The following is a 15,732-nucleotide window of genomic DNA, read 5'->3' as shown; positions in this document are numbered from 1 at the left end:
TCAGTGCTTCTTGTTGTGAAGTTTGCTGACACCATCTAGCTGTTGTAACCAAAAAAAAAATTGCGAGCAAGTTACAACTCAAGAGCAGGAAATACGTCATGCGACAGTTTTTATGACTGAAAACCTCCTAAATCGGGGCACTCATAAGTCAAGGTGTAATTGTCCGAACATGAAGACTCCCGTTGTTTCAAAACATGTGCAGGAGATGTGAAATCATAATCCGTCAATCAAAATGTAATCTTTTCAGTGAAACTTGATTGAAATTTCATCCAAAAGGCAGCTTGCTGAGCAGTAATCCCAACTAAAGGCGTATAGTGATGTAGTTGTGGAACATAGCAATCGGAGTACGGTATTAGTCAACTCACAAGAAGTTATGATGAGTATAAATACACATACAGATACACATGACATCTACAGTTGCGTACAGTCCAGATGGCCACCCCATCTGACAACATCACAGACTTCAGTAACATGGAGAGAGACATGGATGGACGCGGCAGAGGAGCAACACGGCTGTCTGCATCAACATAAAATGTTACAGTTTCACTTAAGAAAAACAAAACACAGTCGCTTGTTAACAAAGATGATGTACATTGTTTCATGGTGTGGACCTTGTCAACTTTCTTTTACTCTTGCGTTAATGCTAACGATGGTGACAGTTTGACCCCAGAATAGATTCTAAGATATTTCCATTATTTACAAAGAATAATTTTCCAAAATTGTAAAAATATCAGGTGGATCAGCATCATAAGAGCTGAAACAGTAATTTTGTTTTAATTCTCATTTTACTATATTCATTTCATTCTCTTTTTAATAAATATTCACTGTGTTAGAGAAAATGCCCTCCGTTCACACTTTGTTCTTTTTAAAGACACGGAAAAGTTCCCATGTGGATTTCAGCCATGAGGAAAATTGCCATGTCACGAGATGTGTCATCTGTAAAAAAATAAAATAAATAAAAACAAAATGCACAGAGGCACATTTTCACAAGTAGAGTGGAGCTGGGTCATTGAGTTACAGTCATAGTACAAGCAAAAAAAAATAGTCATATCATAGTAGACTGTTGCAAAAAATGATATTTCATATAAAAGACTGAATGAATATGAAATAGAAGACTACTGGCTGCAGCATAAAGTTGACCAGTTCAGCTTTATCACATAATTTTACAAAGCTGTAATAAGACTGGGTTAAATACAAACATATAAGCTGATTAAAGTTGCTAGCTCATTTGTGTGCTGATATGTTCTTTTTCAACTCCACTTCTGAATCTAGGCTTCCGAAACAAATGCATTTATTCACCATAGCGCTTATCTTTCTGTACGCTTATACAACAAAAATGTGGTTGTTTTCTGCTTTCACTGTCATAACTGTTTAGTGCTCAATACCCGCTGTGCATAACATTTAGAACAACAATGCTATTACCGTACAATAGCACTCACAAAGACATCTTAAAATGGTGGATGATCTGTGCCATTGTGAAGATCCACATCTGCTGCTTTCACACACTACACAAAGTAAAACATGCAGATGCCACTGAAAGGGCTGCCAAGCACAAGCCCGGTTTAATATGTCTTGTTCGAATGCGTTCATTTGGCTCAAGTCTGCTATTGATAAGAAAGAAGGTTGGATTATTTCCCAGAATCACACTTCTGTGCGCGGGTGATGGACAATGAATGTGTGGCCTAAGGAGAAGCTCCTCGTAAAATGTGCTCCAAAGATCGCAATTCTCCCCCACAAATCTGATTTTGTTCTTATAGCCTCTTTGCAGACTTGCCTGTTGAACATAATGAAGTGGAGATCAGATCTTGAATTTGAACAATTCAATTACATCGAACATCCTTGATAATGTGGAGTATCCGCTTCCACCATTATAACAGTTATAACAACAGACATGGTATACTTATCTTTCCATTTATTTATTTATTTTTTTACAGTACAGGAGCACTGAGAGGGACAGCACACGTGCACACGCACACACCCGCACACATACCCGCGCACACACACACACACACACACACACACACACACACACACACACACACACACACACACACAAAGATAAACACAAACAAATTTACTTGTACTATTATGCATTGGCGATACTTGGACGTAATTAAATGTTTGTCCTACTATTTTGCATTTGATTCACTTTTGGTGTCTCTTTACATGCTGAGAACAAAAATATGCCTCCATGCTTTGGCAACTGTGTGAGCAGAGAGAAAGAAAATCCTGCTAACAGGCTGTACCGTCTGTAACTGTGCCATATACTCAACTTGCTCTCTCTGTTTGCTAATGTGCCTGTCAGGACACCAGGAGCAAGTCAACCACAACAACACACGGCAGAGATGGCCTTCAGGCGACTACTCACACGTTGGCATACAGTAGTTAAAAATACACTTGGCTACAGGCACTCTTACTCAGGAAGTATTCTGATTGTCACCGTTGAATTGACCAGGAGAGCAAGGTCAATTACTCAAGCGCTATATAAATCAGCATGTATTGTATTCTATTGTAAAAAAGGAAAGAAAGAAAGAAAGAAAGAAAGAAAGAAAGAAAGAAAGAAAGAAAGAAAGAAAGAAAGAAAGAAAGAAAGAAAGAAAGAAAGAAAGAAAGAAAGAAAGAAAGAAAGAAAGAAAGAAAGAAAGAAAAACATTTGTGTGTCTGTGGGTGGTGATTCTCTGGCACACTGAAAAAAGGTTTTGTTGAATTCACTCAATTTTAATTCAGTGTAAATCGGATCATTTTGTGAACACATTTTGGAAATGAAACGAATGAATTTGGCCCTTCTGTGACTGTTGTCATGCAATTGACTCTCACGGGTGGTCCTTTGGAGTGAGCGACTTCTTGCACAAGCCGCTAGCTAGCAAGCCACACACTGGTTAATTGCCAAATGACTTTTACTTCGAAATAAAATATTTGGCTTGGATTGGATTGGATAAACTTTATTGTCAAATGTCCCTCCCAACATAAAACAAGAGTTTCATTACGCTGTGAGTGTCCGCGCCGCTATCAAAAGAAAAGTTAATAAAAAAAAAGATACAGTTTGTGTTATGTTTTAACATTTTTCCATTGCACATGTGATTTCATTTTACACTTGTGTGAGACAATTAGGTTGATGTATTATGTTTGTAAGACTTTGGCCTGTGATCTCAATGGGAAGTACTGTGTTGAAAGTCCACCAAATTCAAGTGACCATCACGAATCTTCGAGGTACCACTCTTGCTACTTAGCCACAGAAACATAAAAATAACATTCAAATGTATACCCGAAATCAAGCACAACTAGGGTGGAGTTTATGCTTCTATTTATGCTGTTTCTGCTCAGCCACTCATTTCACACAGACAAGCAATGGTCACCCACAATGCCCTCTTCTCCATTACATCAACACAACCATAGCAGCAGAAAAGACAAAGAGATCAAAGTGATGCGCTACAGCCACACAGTCACACTCTGCCCCGCCGTCCTCACTGTTTTCAATCACAACACCCGCACCCAGCCTGCCGCATTTACTGACACGAGACACCCTCATGCAGCGAAAAAGCTGCTGACAAAATGACCTTCACCTCTTGTTCTGACTGCAGGCACGCAGACACGCGCGCACAAAGCGGTGCAGTTCAACATATTTAAGGGCGACTGCGGGACTCCTTATTGCGATGCTCAGCTGCCTCACTGAGCCTCTTGCTGGGGTCAAAGGTAACTTGGCGTGTATAATGTATTACAATCATCGCCCAGCCAGTCACCCACCTTTGTCAGTGAAGGAACAATAGAACAATTGAGTCTGAGCTATGTTGCCACGAATCAAGTGATGAGTAAAATATTCAATGGAAAATGGAATTGTGCATCGATTCAAATGACACACACACACACACACACACACACACACACACACACACACACACACACACACACACACACACACACACATTAGTGTACCCACTTGCATGCATGCACAACCAAAATGTTTCCTCAAGCTCCACATTTGACCTTTTTTTAAAATTTCATTTCATTCACAGAAAAGTGCAGCTCAGCTCAGCAAATTGCATACTGCATAAATTGATGCGAACTCCCCACTTCAGCCCAAAGGGGACCATATACGAAGGGGTGCGGGGAATACAAGGGTTGGGCCACAGGCTATGTTGAGAGAGGGGGATGGTGGACTGAACAGAAAGAAGAGAGGGAACAAAACCATCCCAGAATGTATTGATCCACCTCATTCCTCGATGTTTACCGCTCTCCCACCACTGCAAGCGAATGTAAGAGGAGCACCGAGAGAATGGAGGAGGCAGACAAACTTGTAATGTACAGTATCACCAGGACAGATTTATGACCATGACTTGATGTCTGGTTTCAAAAGTATTCCGAAGAAAAAGTTCATCTTTTGTTTAGAATTAAAAATGCATGGGTGTAGAGTGAAGACGATACAATGTACTGTATCCCACCGCGCACCGTTTATACTGCTCCATACATCAAACAGACACAACCAAAATAGTACATACAGCAAATTCTGTATGATGTAGGACACTTCTAATCTGTACACCACTTCAAATAACAACTGCAATAATACACATATGTTAAATTTGCACACATTTTACTGTGTTGGTTAGAAATTGGCATCATAAACCTTCAGAAAAGTAGCATTTAGATAAAGCTCTTGTTCTGGATTTCAATACATTGTGCAAGCAGTCAGAATGGTGTTGCATGTGTTGCCACAACTGATTACGGCCCTCGTGAGGAAAAGCAGAGCAGATAATGGATGGATGGATGGATGATTGACTCATTTATTTGGGGACTTGTTCGACAAAGAACTGGCCACAAGTGGATTGGAGGCAAATTGCAAATGGAGCCAAGAGCTGTGAATCAGGAAATCTAAATACATAGCTACCTATCTACCGACCTACCTACCTACACATCTGCTTCTCTACCTCTCGAGGCAGTACATGAGCAACAAAATAAGTGTGTCTTCAGCCATAAAATATTAACACGCAAACATTTTGTAAAGGGCAAACCAAGTTGCAGGAAACAAAATAAAGACGCGCCACATCTTGCAGGCACAGTAACATGTTCAAAATGACTCATAAAGCTTCTTTGACACATTTCGTGCAGACATACTACAACAAATGAGGATGCAATTTCTTTTTCTGTCTGTGGACAATTGCAAATGAAACATCCATGAGTCATCCGGCTCACTGATCATCCTAGTACAAATAATTGCAAAAATGTCTACATCATTGTAAAGCCATACAAGCACAGTGCTGAGGCAGAATAGCTTGTCTCACTCTCACAATCACTGCACCCTTTTCTTCCTCCTCCTCCTTCCACTTCCACTGTCCTGCCTGAGGTTGATCTGGCCAGAGACAGCACTAACAAGCTTGAACCACTGAATAAAGGGGCCCATGCCATGGATTAGGCAACTATCCAGCAGCATCCAGAGCATACAGGATGGAGGGAGTGACTGGGCTGGGGGGCATGCAGTGAGAAGGGTGTTTGTGTGTTTGTGGGTTTGAGAGAAAAGAAGAATATAATAGCGCAGAAGTTTTAAGACCAAGAGCACTTTCAGTCCCTCAAAGACAAAGTGTACCTAATGTTTTCTTTTGTACTTGCAGCAGCTCCAACCGTGTATGTGCAGTATGTGTGTGAACTGAGCACACACAATCACCAGCAAGGAAGTGAACTGCGGGCAGAAGATTAGAACAATTGTTACTGCAGAAAGACATATGTGTAAATCTCCCTGCCCTGAAATTCATTGCACAGCAGTACATAATGACCGTGTCTATTTTATTATTTAAAACTGTCTTGATCACATGTTTGTAACATGGTTTGGTCAAAATACCCCTTTGAATGAAGAATTACAGCCCCCTACCCCCCCTGTTTTGACTTTCTCGTGCAAATGGCCAGTGCTCCGACTGCCGCCGACTGGGTGAATGCCAAGTACGCTTTCTTTACTATGATGCCGTTATCATGCTGTTGTATTGCTTCATGGTGAGGTCAGCAGCGTTTATCTTTGCCATCTACTTGCTAACTAATACAAATTTGAATACAAGAGATGACTTGATCATTTGCAAGTGTAGATTTTCACAAAAAGATTTCTAAGTCTAGTCATTCAAAAAATAATAATGGTGAGACATCATGAAAGTAATGCATATCAGGTTTTCATAGTCAATATTTTCCAGATTCATAGGCCACACAACAACTCAATCAGATTCCATCAAAAGTTCCCTGCTGTATTTCAATGCAAAGCAGAGAGCAGGGGGAATGGATGTGATATTATTGTAGTGGAAGGCTTGTACTCTGCTACAGTGATATAAGCGTGCGACAGATAAGACCCAGGGGTGGGGTTTTTTTTGTGGAAGTAATATCACCTCCAGAAAATGTTCCCTGTGCCAAGCGTAAGCACCGAATGACACACAGACGGACAGGGAGACTTTGAGCTCACAAGGCAGGAACACATGAAACGATCTCAACAGATGCACAGTAGTATTGACATTCTTTCTTTCTTTCTTTTTCTTTTTTTTTATTGTTGCTGACATGCACAATCATATCGAACTGACTTGCATCATACTGAGGGGCAAAAAAACTATTAGAATTGACTTAATAGGGCCATAGAATGGTTAAAAAAAGAGTTACGAATAACTAGTTGTGTATGTAAAGGCTCAAGGTTTCATACAGCCCTTTTTTAGAATGTCTCTAGATTGCTCATGTGCACTTGTTTGAGTGATCTGTATTGGAACGACAAAGTCAATTCCTTTGTTTTTGCTGCGCACTGAAGGCATTTGTGTTTTAGATCATGAGACAAAAGTTCAGAAGCGTTCATCTGCGGAAATACCAAAAGAGAGAAAACAACACCAATATTGCATATTTCTGGAGTGTTGGTGTAAGCCACAGACACTAGCATCGGGAGAACATGCAAACTCCACACAGCAGGATCAGAGCCAAGAATTGAGCTCAGACACTCCAAACTGCTACCACTCGTGTTACATCAAACATAACATGAGACAGATGTAAAAAAAAACATGGCTGTGAATTCCCAAATTATCCAGTAAGGGCCATCCATCCATTCATTTATAAACAAATAAATTCACATTCACACTCACATTCACATCTTCGAGTTTTCACTTATCCTCACAAGCTAGTTTCTGTTCAAGGAAGGATTGCGTTCAAACTCGGGACAGATAGGCCAGAGTCATGATTCGAACCCAGATCCTGTAACTGTGAAACAGACATGCAAACCACGATTCTACCATCTGGTAATATCCTTCCATCGTTCTAGTCTCCAGTATTTCTCCTTATTAACATCACGGGAGAGCTGAGGCCTATCCACGTTGACTGCCAGTCAATTGTGTACATAAATCAACGAGCTATTTACAATTCTCACTCAACGTGATGTGTGCGTGTTTGGAATGTGGGAAAAAGGAAATACAAATTCATTTGCGATCCAAATAAATATGATCATTTTATTACAACTGACTAAATATACTCACACTTATTCTCACCGTATGTTGTTTCTGTCATTTATTGTTATCTCACAAACATGTCAAACGATTGTGTGCTGTTATCGCTGTGCGAAATGCAGTGTTGTCTGTATCGGTAAGTTTTGTCATCAGCAGATGTCATCGGTTGTTTACTCATCTCATGATAGTCATTACATAGATCACACACCACCCACCATGGTGATCTAAATCTAACCAAATCCAAAGTCAACTGACATTCCACTGTAATAAATATGCGCATGTGAAAAACAGCTTGAAGAATGATGATGATATTGTGAGTTTTTTGCAGCAATGCTATTTGGACCTTTTACAGGTGCTTCTTGAAAATCCAATTCCAAACTTTTGAATATCCATCATGAAATAGTATACATGGTAGATGAAGACTTAACATAGACAAAGAGTGTGTGCAAAACCTCTCTCATTCAATGTATATATACTCATACATTGAATGAGTTATCCTTTTATTTCTCCCTGGATGTGAGGAATCGGCAATATTTTATACAGCAACCGTTACCAACATTTCCATTGTCTCCATAGCCCTGTTGTTCCACCATGTTCTTACACCCTACAAATAAAATACTTTATGTTCTGCAATGCAAGGCTAAATTATAGACCCGGTGTTTTACACTCCACAGAAATGTTATCATAATTGAATTGAATTGAATATAACTTTATTGTCAAATGTGCACATGCAGCACAGATGAATTTTCTTCCCTCTCAACATGAAGCAAGAGGAGCCGCTGCGGGTGCCCGCACCGCCATCAAAAGAAAAGTTCACAAAAAAGGACAAAATAATACAAGACAACATATGAGACACAGACAATCATGCAATCTTATCCACTTTCCTGCATACACTTTGTTGTCTCAAGCAGTTATAGATGAAAGAGGATAGAATCAAAGTGTCCTTTTATATCCAATGGATCAAAGGCGTCATACTGCAATGAGCACACGTCTGCTACAAGCTAAGCTTGAAAGCAACAAGAAGTTGTAGCATCCATTAACGAAAAATAGATTTTGTCTCTCTTCTCCTGTCCCATTTAAATCTGAATATATTGAAATATAAATATAATAAATAAATGGGAAACCCTAATAGCACAGCGGCCAAACTCAAAGCACGTCATGTTTTTGTGACCCGCTAAAGCAAATGAGGTGTGTCTACTTTGCTTTTGCATTATAGAGCTATTTTAATTTTTGCAGGTAATCTGGACCAAAATCACAATTTTAGTTCACTTTTTACAGATTTACAGATGTGTTTTTCACCAAAGCTCTTCTCAACTTAAATGGAGTATTAGTTGTTATATTTAGTTGTCTCTATTTTCCATGACATCTCATTTCAACCTCAATCTGATGTTAACAAAATAAATACATCCTAATAATGAAATGCAGGAGCAACTCTGTTCTCATACTGTAATGAGGTGATAACTCATTTCCAGTCACACCAACCCTCTGCGAAAAACACAAAATGTGGCCCAATTAAAATGAATTTGACACACCTGCCTTTTAGCAGAATAGTGTCATCAATGAAACAAACCGGGAGTATGCACACATTACTGTATGCATGCATGGTTACACTGAGTGCAGCACCACGCAGCTTGAATAAAGATGCCCGTTGAAGAGATTGACTTAAAAGCATTTCACATTTCCTTTAATTAAGAAGGGAGTGAAGTGATGCCCATGAACTCTCAGGTACTTCAACTGACCTCCAGCACACGCCACACAGGTGCATCGACATCATCAGCTGCGGACGCCCCCTGAGTGAGTGAGTGAGTGAGTGAGTGAGTGAGTGAGTGAGTGAGTGAGTGAGTGAGTGAGTGAGTGAGTGAGTGAGTGAGTGAGTGAGTGAGTGAGTGAGTGAGTGAGTGAGTGAGTGAGTGAGTGAGTGAGTGAGTGAGTGAGTGAGTGAGCGCAGTCCAGTCTCTTACCTCTTGCAATTGTTCCAACTCCTTCCTCAGAGCCTCCTGCTCGCTCTCCAGTTCAGCACACTTGTTCTTCAGCGCCTGGTTTTCCTCCAGAACCACCAGCCCGCACTCCGCAGCCCGAATCTTCTCTCCGTTCGCTTCGATCAGCTCCCGGGCCAGCCGTTCCACCTCGGACCGGTATTGATCCACAGACTCTCCGCATCCCGCACCGGCCGCCATCGCCCTTCACTGTCCGGCTTTCTCCGTCCCTCTCAGCCCCCGCCCACCCAGCCTGTTGGACTGCGGTTCTCCTCCCGAACTCCCCTTACAACACAGAGGCGATCGGGAGGAGGATGGGGATGCGGAATATACGCCTCCTTTCTTGGAGAGCGGCCAGAAAATTAAAATATGTGGTCGAACTCTTATATTTTCCTTCCCTAAAAAAATGAGACACGACATCAACAGAACTGTAGCGACATATAGATGAAGTCGTGTGCTTTTCAAACCAGGTCACCCAGGATAACACGGCGTCATTTCTGCTAATTCATGAGCGCAAGGGCGCCACCTCTTGGCTCATATGTGTCTGTGCATATTTTTCAACTCCACCCACTGTATAGTTCACATAGTTTGAAGCATTTAGTGACGAACGCCTCAATCAAAAGTACGCGATGCATACCTGTCAACTTTTCGGAGCGCCAACCTGTATAAACAACCAAAAAATCCTTGTATAAAGAGCAAATAATCCTTATAACATACCAAAGCATTTTACATGTCAAAATAACGGCAGAATAAAACCCCACAAATTTTTCAATGATAATTATTGTAGATCTCCATAATACAATGTCTGTCTGGTTAATGTCTAATCATCATTCTACTTAGTGGCGTTACTGTGTTCAGAGTTGTATTCCTGCGTTACTTTTTTCACCAACACCAAATGCTGACTCATCGGTTCGAAGTTACAGCATCCATTCATAATTACTTTGCACTGCAATAATTCTGTCAGTGTTTCTGGTGCAAGCGATTTTCGGGAAATTTGTTTCCTTGTAGAAGTTGCTTGTACACTACCGAAGTATGCAATGAATACTCTGCTGTTTTCAACTAGGAACCACGTGATTTACTGGAAAGTTACCGGAAATTAAAGCATTCGAGTAGACTTGCACCATTCTGGGCAAAAGCAAACGGAACTACCTGTTAGGGGAAATTTTCAGAATCCGTATGATTTGTGTGATACGGCTATATACGTAAGATTCACCACAAAATCCGAATGAACTATGGCTAAACCGTATGAGTTGACAGGTATAGCGATGGCGTAACACGGGCTATAAACACATAAATAACCGGGGTGAAAAGTTTAACTTCACACAAAACCTTGTCATATTTTATTAGCTCTTATCCTGTCAAATCATTTATGGTATTGATAGAGTGGTTTGTGTTGTGCCAGCGTTGCTATAATTGGCAATTACCAGCAATACCCTCACACAAAAGAAAAATATATGGGTTGTCTGGGTCATTGTTGGATCCATGTTGGATGCCTCAGTCTTTGAAAAGCAGCAGACATCATGTCATCTTTCATATAGCCTGTGACAGAATAACGACACATTCCAAATGTTCTGGAACATTGTAAAAATGAAGAATAATTTAGAAATATTTGTGGTTTGAATGTCTGCCTATAAGTTGGGAGGTTCTGGGTTGGAATCTTTTCAATCCTACATTCCAAAAACCTGCATGTTAGGTGAAATGAAAACTCTAAATTGTCCATGGGTGTGAATTGTTGTCGGCAAATAGGTGCCCCATTATTAAATGGGGACCAGTGGATGGACGGTTGCAGTCGTGTAGAACCGCATTGCATCATAGTAAGAGGGACAATGCCGTTTAATACTTGGTTGAACTCAATTAGCTACATAAGATAAGATAAGATAAGATAAGATAAGATAAGATAAGATATCCTTAATTCGTCCCACACTGGGGAAATTTACAGCCTCCAGCAGCAAGAATGTATGTAGAAAGAAGAAAGGAGAAAGAGAAAAAAAAACAACAAACATCTTTCAATTAAATACAATGTGAACACATGAGCGAGGTAACATTTTAGGGACAGTTCTATGATGCTGAACAGTACAGGACCACCACAACAAAAAAACAGATACATAGCCTGCTGGAAAATTTCATGTCATAATTGTTGCATTAAGTACAGTGACTTCCAAAATGCTTAATTGTTATCATCCAGGCCTTGCATTCTAAATGTACAGATTTGTAAAATGTTGTAGCCAAAATTCAAATTCAAAAGGATAAAAAGGATTACTTTTTTAATTTTTGTGAGGGCTACTTCAATGTTCATTATTTCAGGTAAAATGGTTTATTGTCTTAAGTATGTTTAACTTTCTGAATAACTGCCTTCCACACTGACAACAGTGTAATTGTGCACAATTTATCGTAAACACCAGCCATTTTACATTCAGTCATCTAGATGAATACAGTACATGAAACCATTTTTTATGGCATTTGTGTAATTTTGATGAACTGGCCATAGCTTTCAGCGGTTACTGCATTTCATGTTTTTCTAGCTTCCCCAGCTGACCTGCGAGCAACCTCAATTTACAACCTCAAATTAAGATAAGAACCGATGGTCAGAAGTTCAAACAGATGAACATAGGCGGCGCATTATCTTATCTCTGACAAAGGAATGTGATGTCATGCAAATAACATATCTCATGCACAAGACTGCAGCACAAAATAAAATTAACTCATTCAGTGCCAGCCAATTCTAGACCAAGTCTGAAAAGACGTTTAAAAATGTCTTTGGAAGTGAATGAGTTTTAATTAAATTCATTTTGTATTTATTTAGCCTTCGGAGAAACAGTCACAACAGTACTCACTCTAATATTTAGAGAAGATATTTATTGTAAAGAAAGAACACTACACTACAAGCACAGCACGTTGTAAATTAGTTTAAACACGTCAGAGCCTTCAATTAAAAAAAACATTGTGATGCTCATGTAATGTCACAACTTAATCGTTTAATCACTCTCAGGTCACTGTCTGAATGTCAAAATACGGACTTCTGTGATGTGAGAAATGTGTTTCGGTCAGCATGCTGGGAGGTGACTTTGCTGTGAGGAGCAGTCTTGAATGCAACAATTCCTGTGAGCAACATGGCAGCCAAAACATTGTTGCCAGCTGTGGTTTCTGATGGATGGAGAAAGGGGTGCATATTGATGACACGTCCCAACATAGCCACAAATAGCTTAGTTAATGATAATTTACTTCAATGGTTGAACATCTGTTTAAGCAATTTGGTTTCATGTGACAGCACACACAAACAAAATTCAATCACAGGACAATTCATGAGGTAACCTGCACATTTGAGACATCTCTCCACTGCTACATACTGTCACAATTTTGTGTATTACTGGTATGCAATGCACAACCACGATAATAAACATAACGTTAAATGAAGACTACACTACGACAGTGCCGTATAAATCTCAGTATTATCATCTCCTCAAAAGGCAGAATTTTACATTGTCATTATAACTGTTCAGGGATACCCGACAAAGTATCCAGTGTGTGTGCATTTATATGATATATAATGTATTTAAAAGGTACCTCATAAAATAACCGGGAATTATTGTGCGAATGTGTATGATGTCTTTCTTTCAGCTGAATGTCTCTCAATGCTTCAGTCTTCCTCCATTTGGCTCGACGGTTCTGAAACCAAATCTAAACAAAACAGCAAAATAAGATTTTTTTTTCCCCCATGTCATACAAAATATTCACCAGTCGGGATCTAAAGGACGGAAGATTGTTCTCATTCCTCTCACTTTTCAGAAAAGTGGTGCGCTTTTGAGCTTCGCATGATATACTCGTGGTTTGCATCATAAATGCATGGTAACAGTTTCACTTTATTTGTGAAATAAAATCAGACGTTGAAGCCTTTAAATGACTTCTGACAATAAGAATAAACAGAATTGGGTAGATTATGTACAGTTCTTTGTGTACCTGTATTCGCCCCTCAGTGAGGACCAAATATGAGGCCAACTGCTCTCTGGTCTTGACATCCGGGTAGTGAGTCTGCTGAAAGACCTTCTCCATCTCCAGTACCTGCGACGGTGTAAAAGTGATCCTGGTTTGCCTCTTTTTTCTGCCACCTAATAAATTGGAATAATTATGTTATCAACTTCGATCACTACTGTCATTGAAAAAAAAAGTGAAATTGTCAGGAAACTTTTTGAATTACCGCTTTAGTTTATCATCATCGTCATTATTATTTTCAAATGATACTCACTGATACTTTCTGAAGGGGATTTTGGTGATACTTCATGGCGCCTGATTTCCGGACTTTCTTTCGGGGGAAACAAATATGTAAATTGAAAATTGTATATCCATGCATAAAGTATGTAACATTAGTCTTACGTCAAGAGCATACCTGTGCCTAAAAGCTGGTTTGATATCCGGGTGTTCTCCTTGATAACAGACCAGTTGCGATGAACTTTTTCCTCTTTTCTGGTACAACTAGGCTTTCTCAGGATCTCCTCAATGGAATGAGAAAACCTTTTGCATGGTTCCCGGTCAGACCCCCTCTCTGTGTCATCTCTATTCCTTATTTCCAGCATTGCAATGTGTTATATGTCATTCAATGTTGGAATTTTCAGCACACAACCCCGATAAAATAGCATCAATGACGGCTCTCGTGAAGAAAATTTGCTGTGACTTCCTCCTCTGCTCCCTGAAAGATGAGGGTATTCAGGTGGTCCTCCCTTGCTTGGCGGACTGTAATCAACTTGGATCACATGGTCACGGAGGAGGAGCGACGCGATGTAACAGCATATACTTCTAGGAAAACTCTAATCAGAATCTCAAAGTTTTCTTGTCAGTGTCTCCAAAAAGCACACTCATGTCTTCTGATATCACACTGGTGTCTTAGCACACATTTCTGCATTTTAAGTGTGTTACTCTTAACCCAACATTGTACACCATATGTATTACATTGATTAAATGATAAAGTGAAGGTCAGTGGTTAAAATGAGAATCAAGTGAAATAACCACACGCTCTAAAGTGGAGCTCCTACTTCTCTCTTATCAACGGATTTATTGGAGCAGTAATCTTTATGACCTTGGCCCTTTTGTGGCCTCTCACACCTAGATTCACCTCGCAAGTGTAGTGGGACGAAAGGTTGATACTGACCTCTTGTGGTGCATGCAGAAAAGTACTGCATAAGCATGTCCTGTACTCCCCCGCTCTCTCTCTCCCCATCATATATATATATATATATATATATATATATATATGTGTGTGTGTGTGTGTATATATGTACACACACACACACACACACACACACACACACACACACACACACACACACACTCTGCTAGATGAGTGGTTGCAACAGATCCCGGGAACAACATCGGACATCTCAGTCCAGAAATGTGCAGTGCTGGGAACAGCAAGGATACTGAACCCTCAAGCTTCCCTGGCCTCTGGTAGAGATATATTTATACGGTGCCAGTCACGCCCAGAGTGCGTACTTTTCATGAAGCTGCATAAAAGCCATCATTACACTACATGAATATAGCCCGATGTTGAGCCAACAGAAGTGTCGCCCATTTTGAGTTGTCTTGATGTGTCATCGTGTAGTATTCCATGCTCGATGTTTAGTTGTGAGGTGTCTGGTTTGCTAATTTGCAGAGTGAGTCGATGATTAGCAAATGTGGTGTCATTAAACAAATACGTTACCTCAAGTTCTTTTTGGAGAATAGACAATCCATACCACCCACTTCCAACATCCAGGAATTGGTCCATAGTCTCTCTCCCTCTCTCTCTTTTTTGTTGTCTTTTTTGAAAATAAAAATAACACACATAAACATATTTCCCTTCGTCACCATGCCTTCAGCTACTTTTCTCCCCTCCTTAACGTTCCTGTGCCGATGGACTGAATCTTGACAGAGGCACGCAACGATTAGACAGGTTCTGGTCGGTGTTACAACTTACCCGGTCCGAGACACAGAATGATATTTATCTAGTCGTCTGACAGAGTAGTCATGAATGAAAAAAAAGTTGTGTCATTTGACAAGGTCATAGATGACACATTTGAATCGTTAGTAGAATCGGTGCAGCCAAAAAGTACGCCGTAAGGCGCCTATTCTAATTTGTGCGAACGTGAGATATTCTTACGATTTTAACATTTATGCTTCAATATGAATAAAAAGCAGCAGATGGTTTTGCTGAGAATAATACATAATCTTGTCACTGCATGGCGTCACGTCATGCATGATTCTGAGTTGCACGCAATCACGGGTGCAATTTACACACAAGTGAGGTTGTCCAACGAGGTCACGATGTTGATTTGCGC

General features: G+C 40.1%; 2 protein-coding genes across 8 annotated transcripts in view; both read right to left on the bottom strand.

Moving 5' to 3' along the window:
- Window positions 1-9,952, bottom strand: part of bicd1a (bicaudal D homolog 1a) — a 36,675-nt gene extending 26,723 nt beyond the window's left edge. For 3 of the 7 annotated variants that reach the window (XR_007961858.1, XM_052061649.1, XM_052061650.1), the window contains exon 1: window positions 9,410-9,950. Coding sequence is in view for 5 of the 7 variants with exons in the window: in XM_052061649.1 (XP_051917609.1) it covers window positions 9,410-9,625 (216 nt within the window). In the remaining 2 variants the exon portion in view is untranslated. Of the gene's footprint in view, window positions 1-9,409 lie in introns of all 7 variants that reach the window. The other 4 variants (XR_007961857.1, XM_052061648.1, XM_052061647.1 and 1 more) reach the window with 2 other exon arrangements.
- Window positions 9,953-12,260: 2,308 nt separating this feature from the next.
- Window positions 12,261-14,125, bottom strand: LOC127598177 (ALX homeobox protein 1-like). Its single transcript, XM_052061822.1, has 5 exons — window positions 13,809-14,125; window positions 13,668-13,724; window positions 13,382-13,530; window positions 12,989-13,102; window positions 12,261-12,568 (listed from the first exon to the last, which is right to left on the bottom strand). Exons 1-5 carry the CDS (start codon window positions 13,993-13,995, stop codon window positions 12,410-12,412), a joined length of 666 nt encoding a protein of 221 aa, XP_051917782.1. The 5' UTR covers window positions 13,996-14,125; the 3' UTR covers window positions 12,261-12,409.
- Between the last annotated feature and the right edge of the window lie 1,607 nt (window positions 14,126-15,732).

This window comes from Hippocampus zosterae, chromosome 3, assembly GCF_025434085.1.
Source record: "Hippocampus zosterae strain Florida chromosome 3, ASM2543408v3, whole genome shotgun sequence".
NCBI classification, from domain to species: domain Eukaryota; kingdom Metazoa; phylum Chordata; class Actinopteri; order Syngnathiformes; family Syngnathidae; genus Hippocampus; species Hippocampus zosterae.
The sequence above is the reverse complement of the archived record's forward strand: the minus strand, read 5'-3'. Positions and strand labels throughout refer to the sequence as shown.

What these genes read in the sequence shown, in the direction of transcription:
- LOC127598177 (XM_052061822.1), bottom strand. Translation starts at nt 13,995, where the DNA reads ATGCTGGAAATAAGGAATAGAGATGACACAGAGAGGGGGTCTGACCGG. An exon ending in AAACCAGCTTTTAGGCACAG is followed by an intron (nt 13,725 to 13,808) that starts GTATGCTCTTGA and finishes TTCCCCCGAAAG; the next exon opens with AAAGTCCGGAAATCAGGCGC. An exon ending in ATTCCCGGTTATTTTATGAG is followed by an intron (nt 12,569 to 12,988) that starts GTACCTTTTAAA and finishes TCCATCCATCAG; the next exon opens with AAACCACAGCTGGCAACAAT.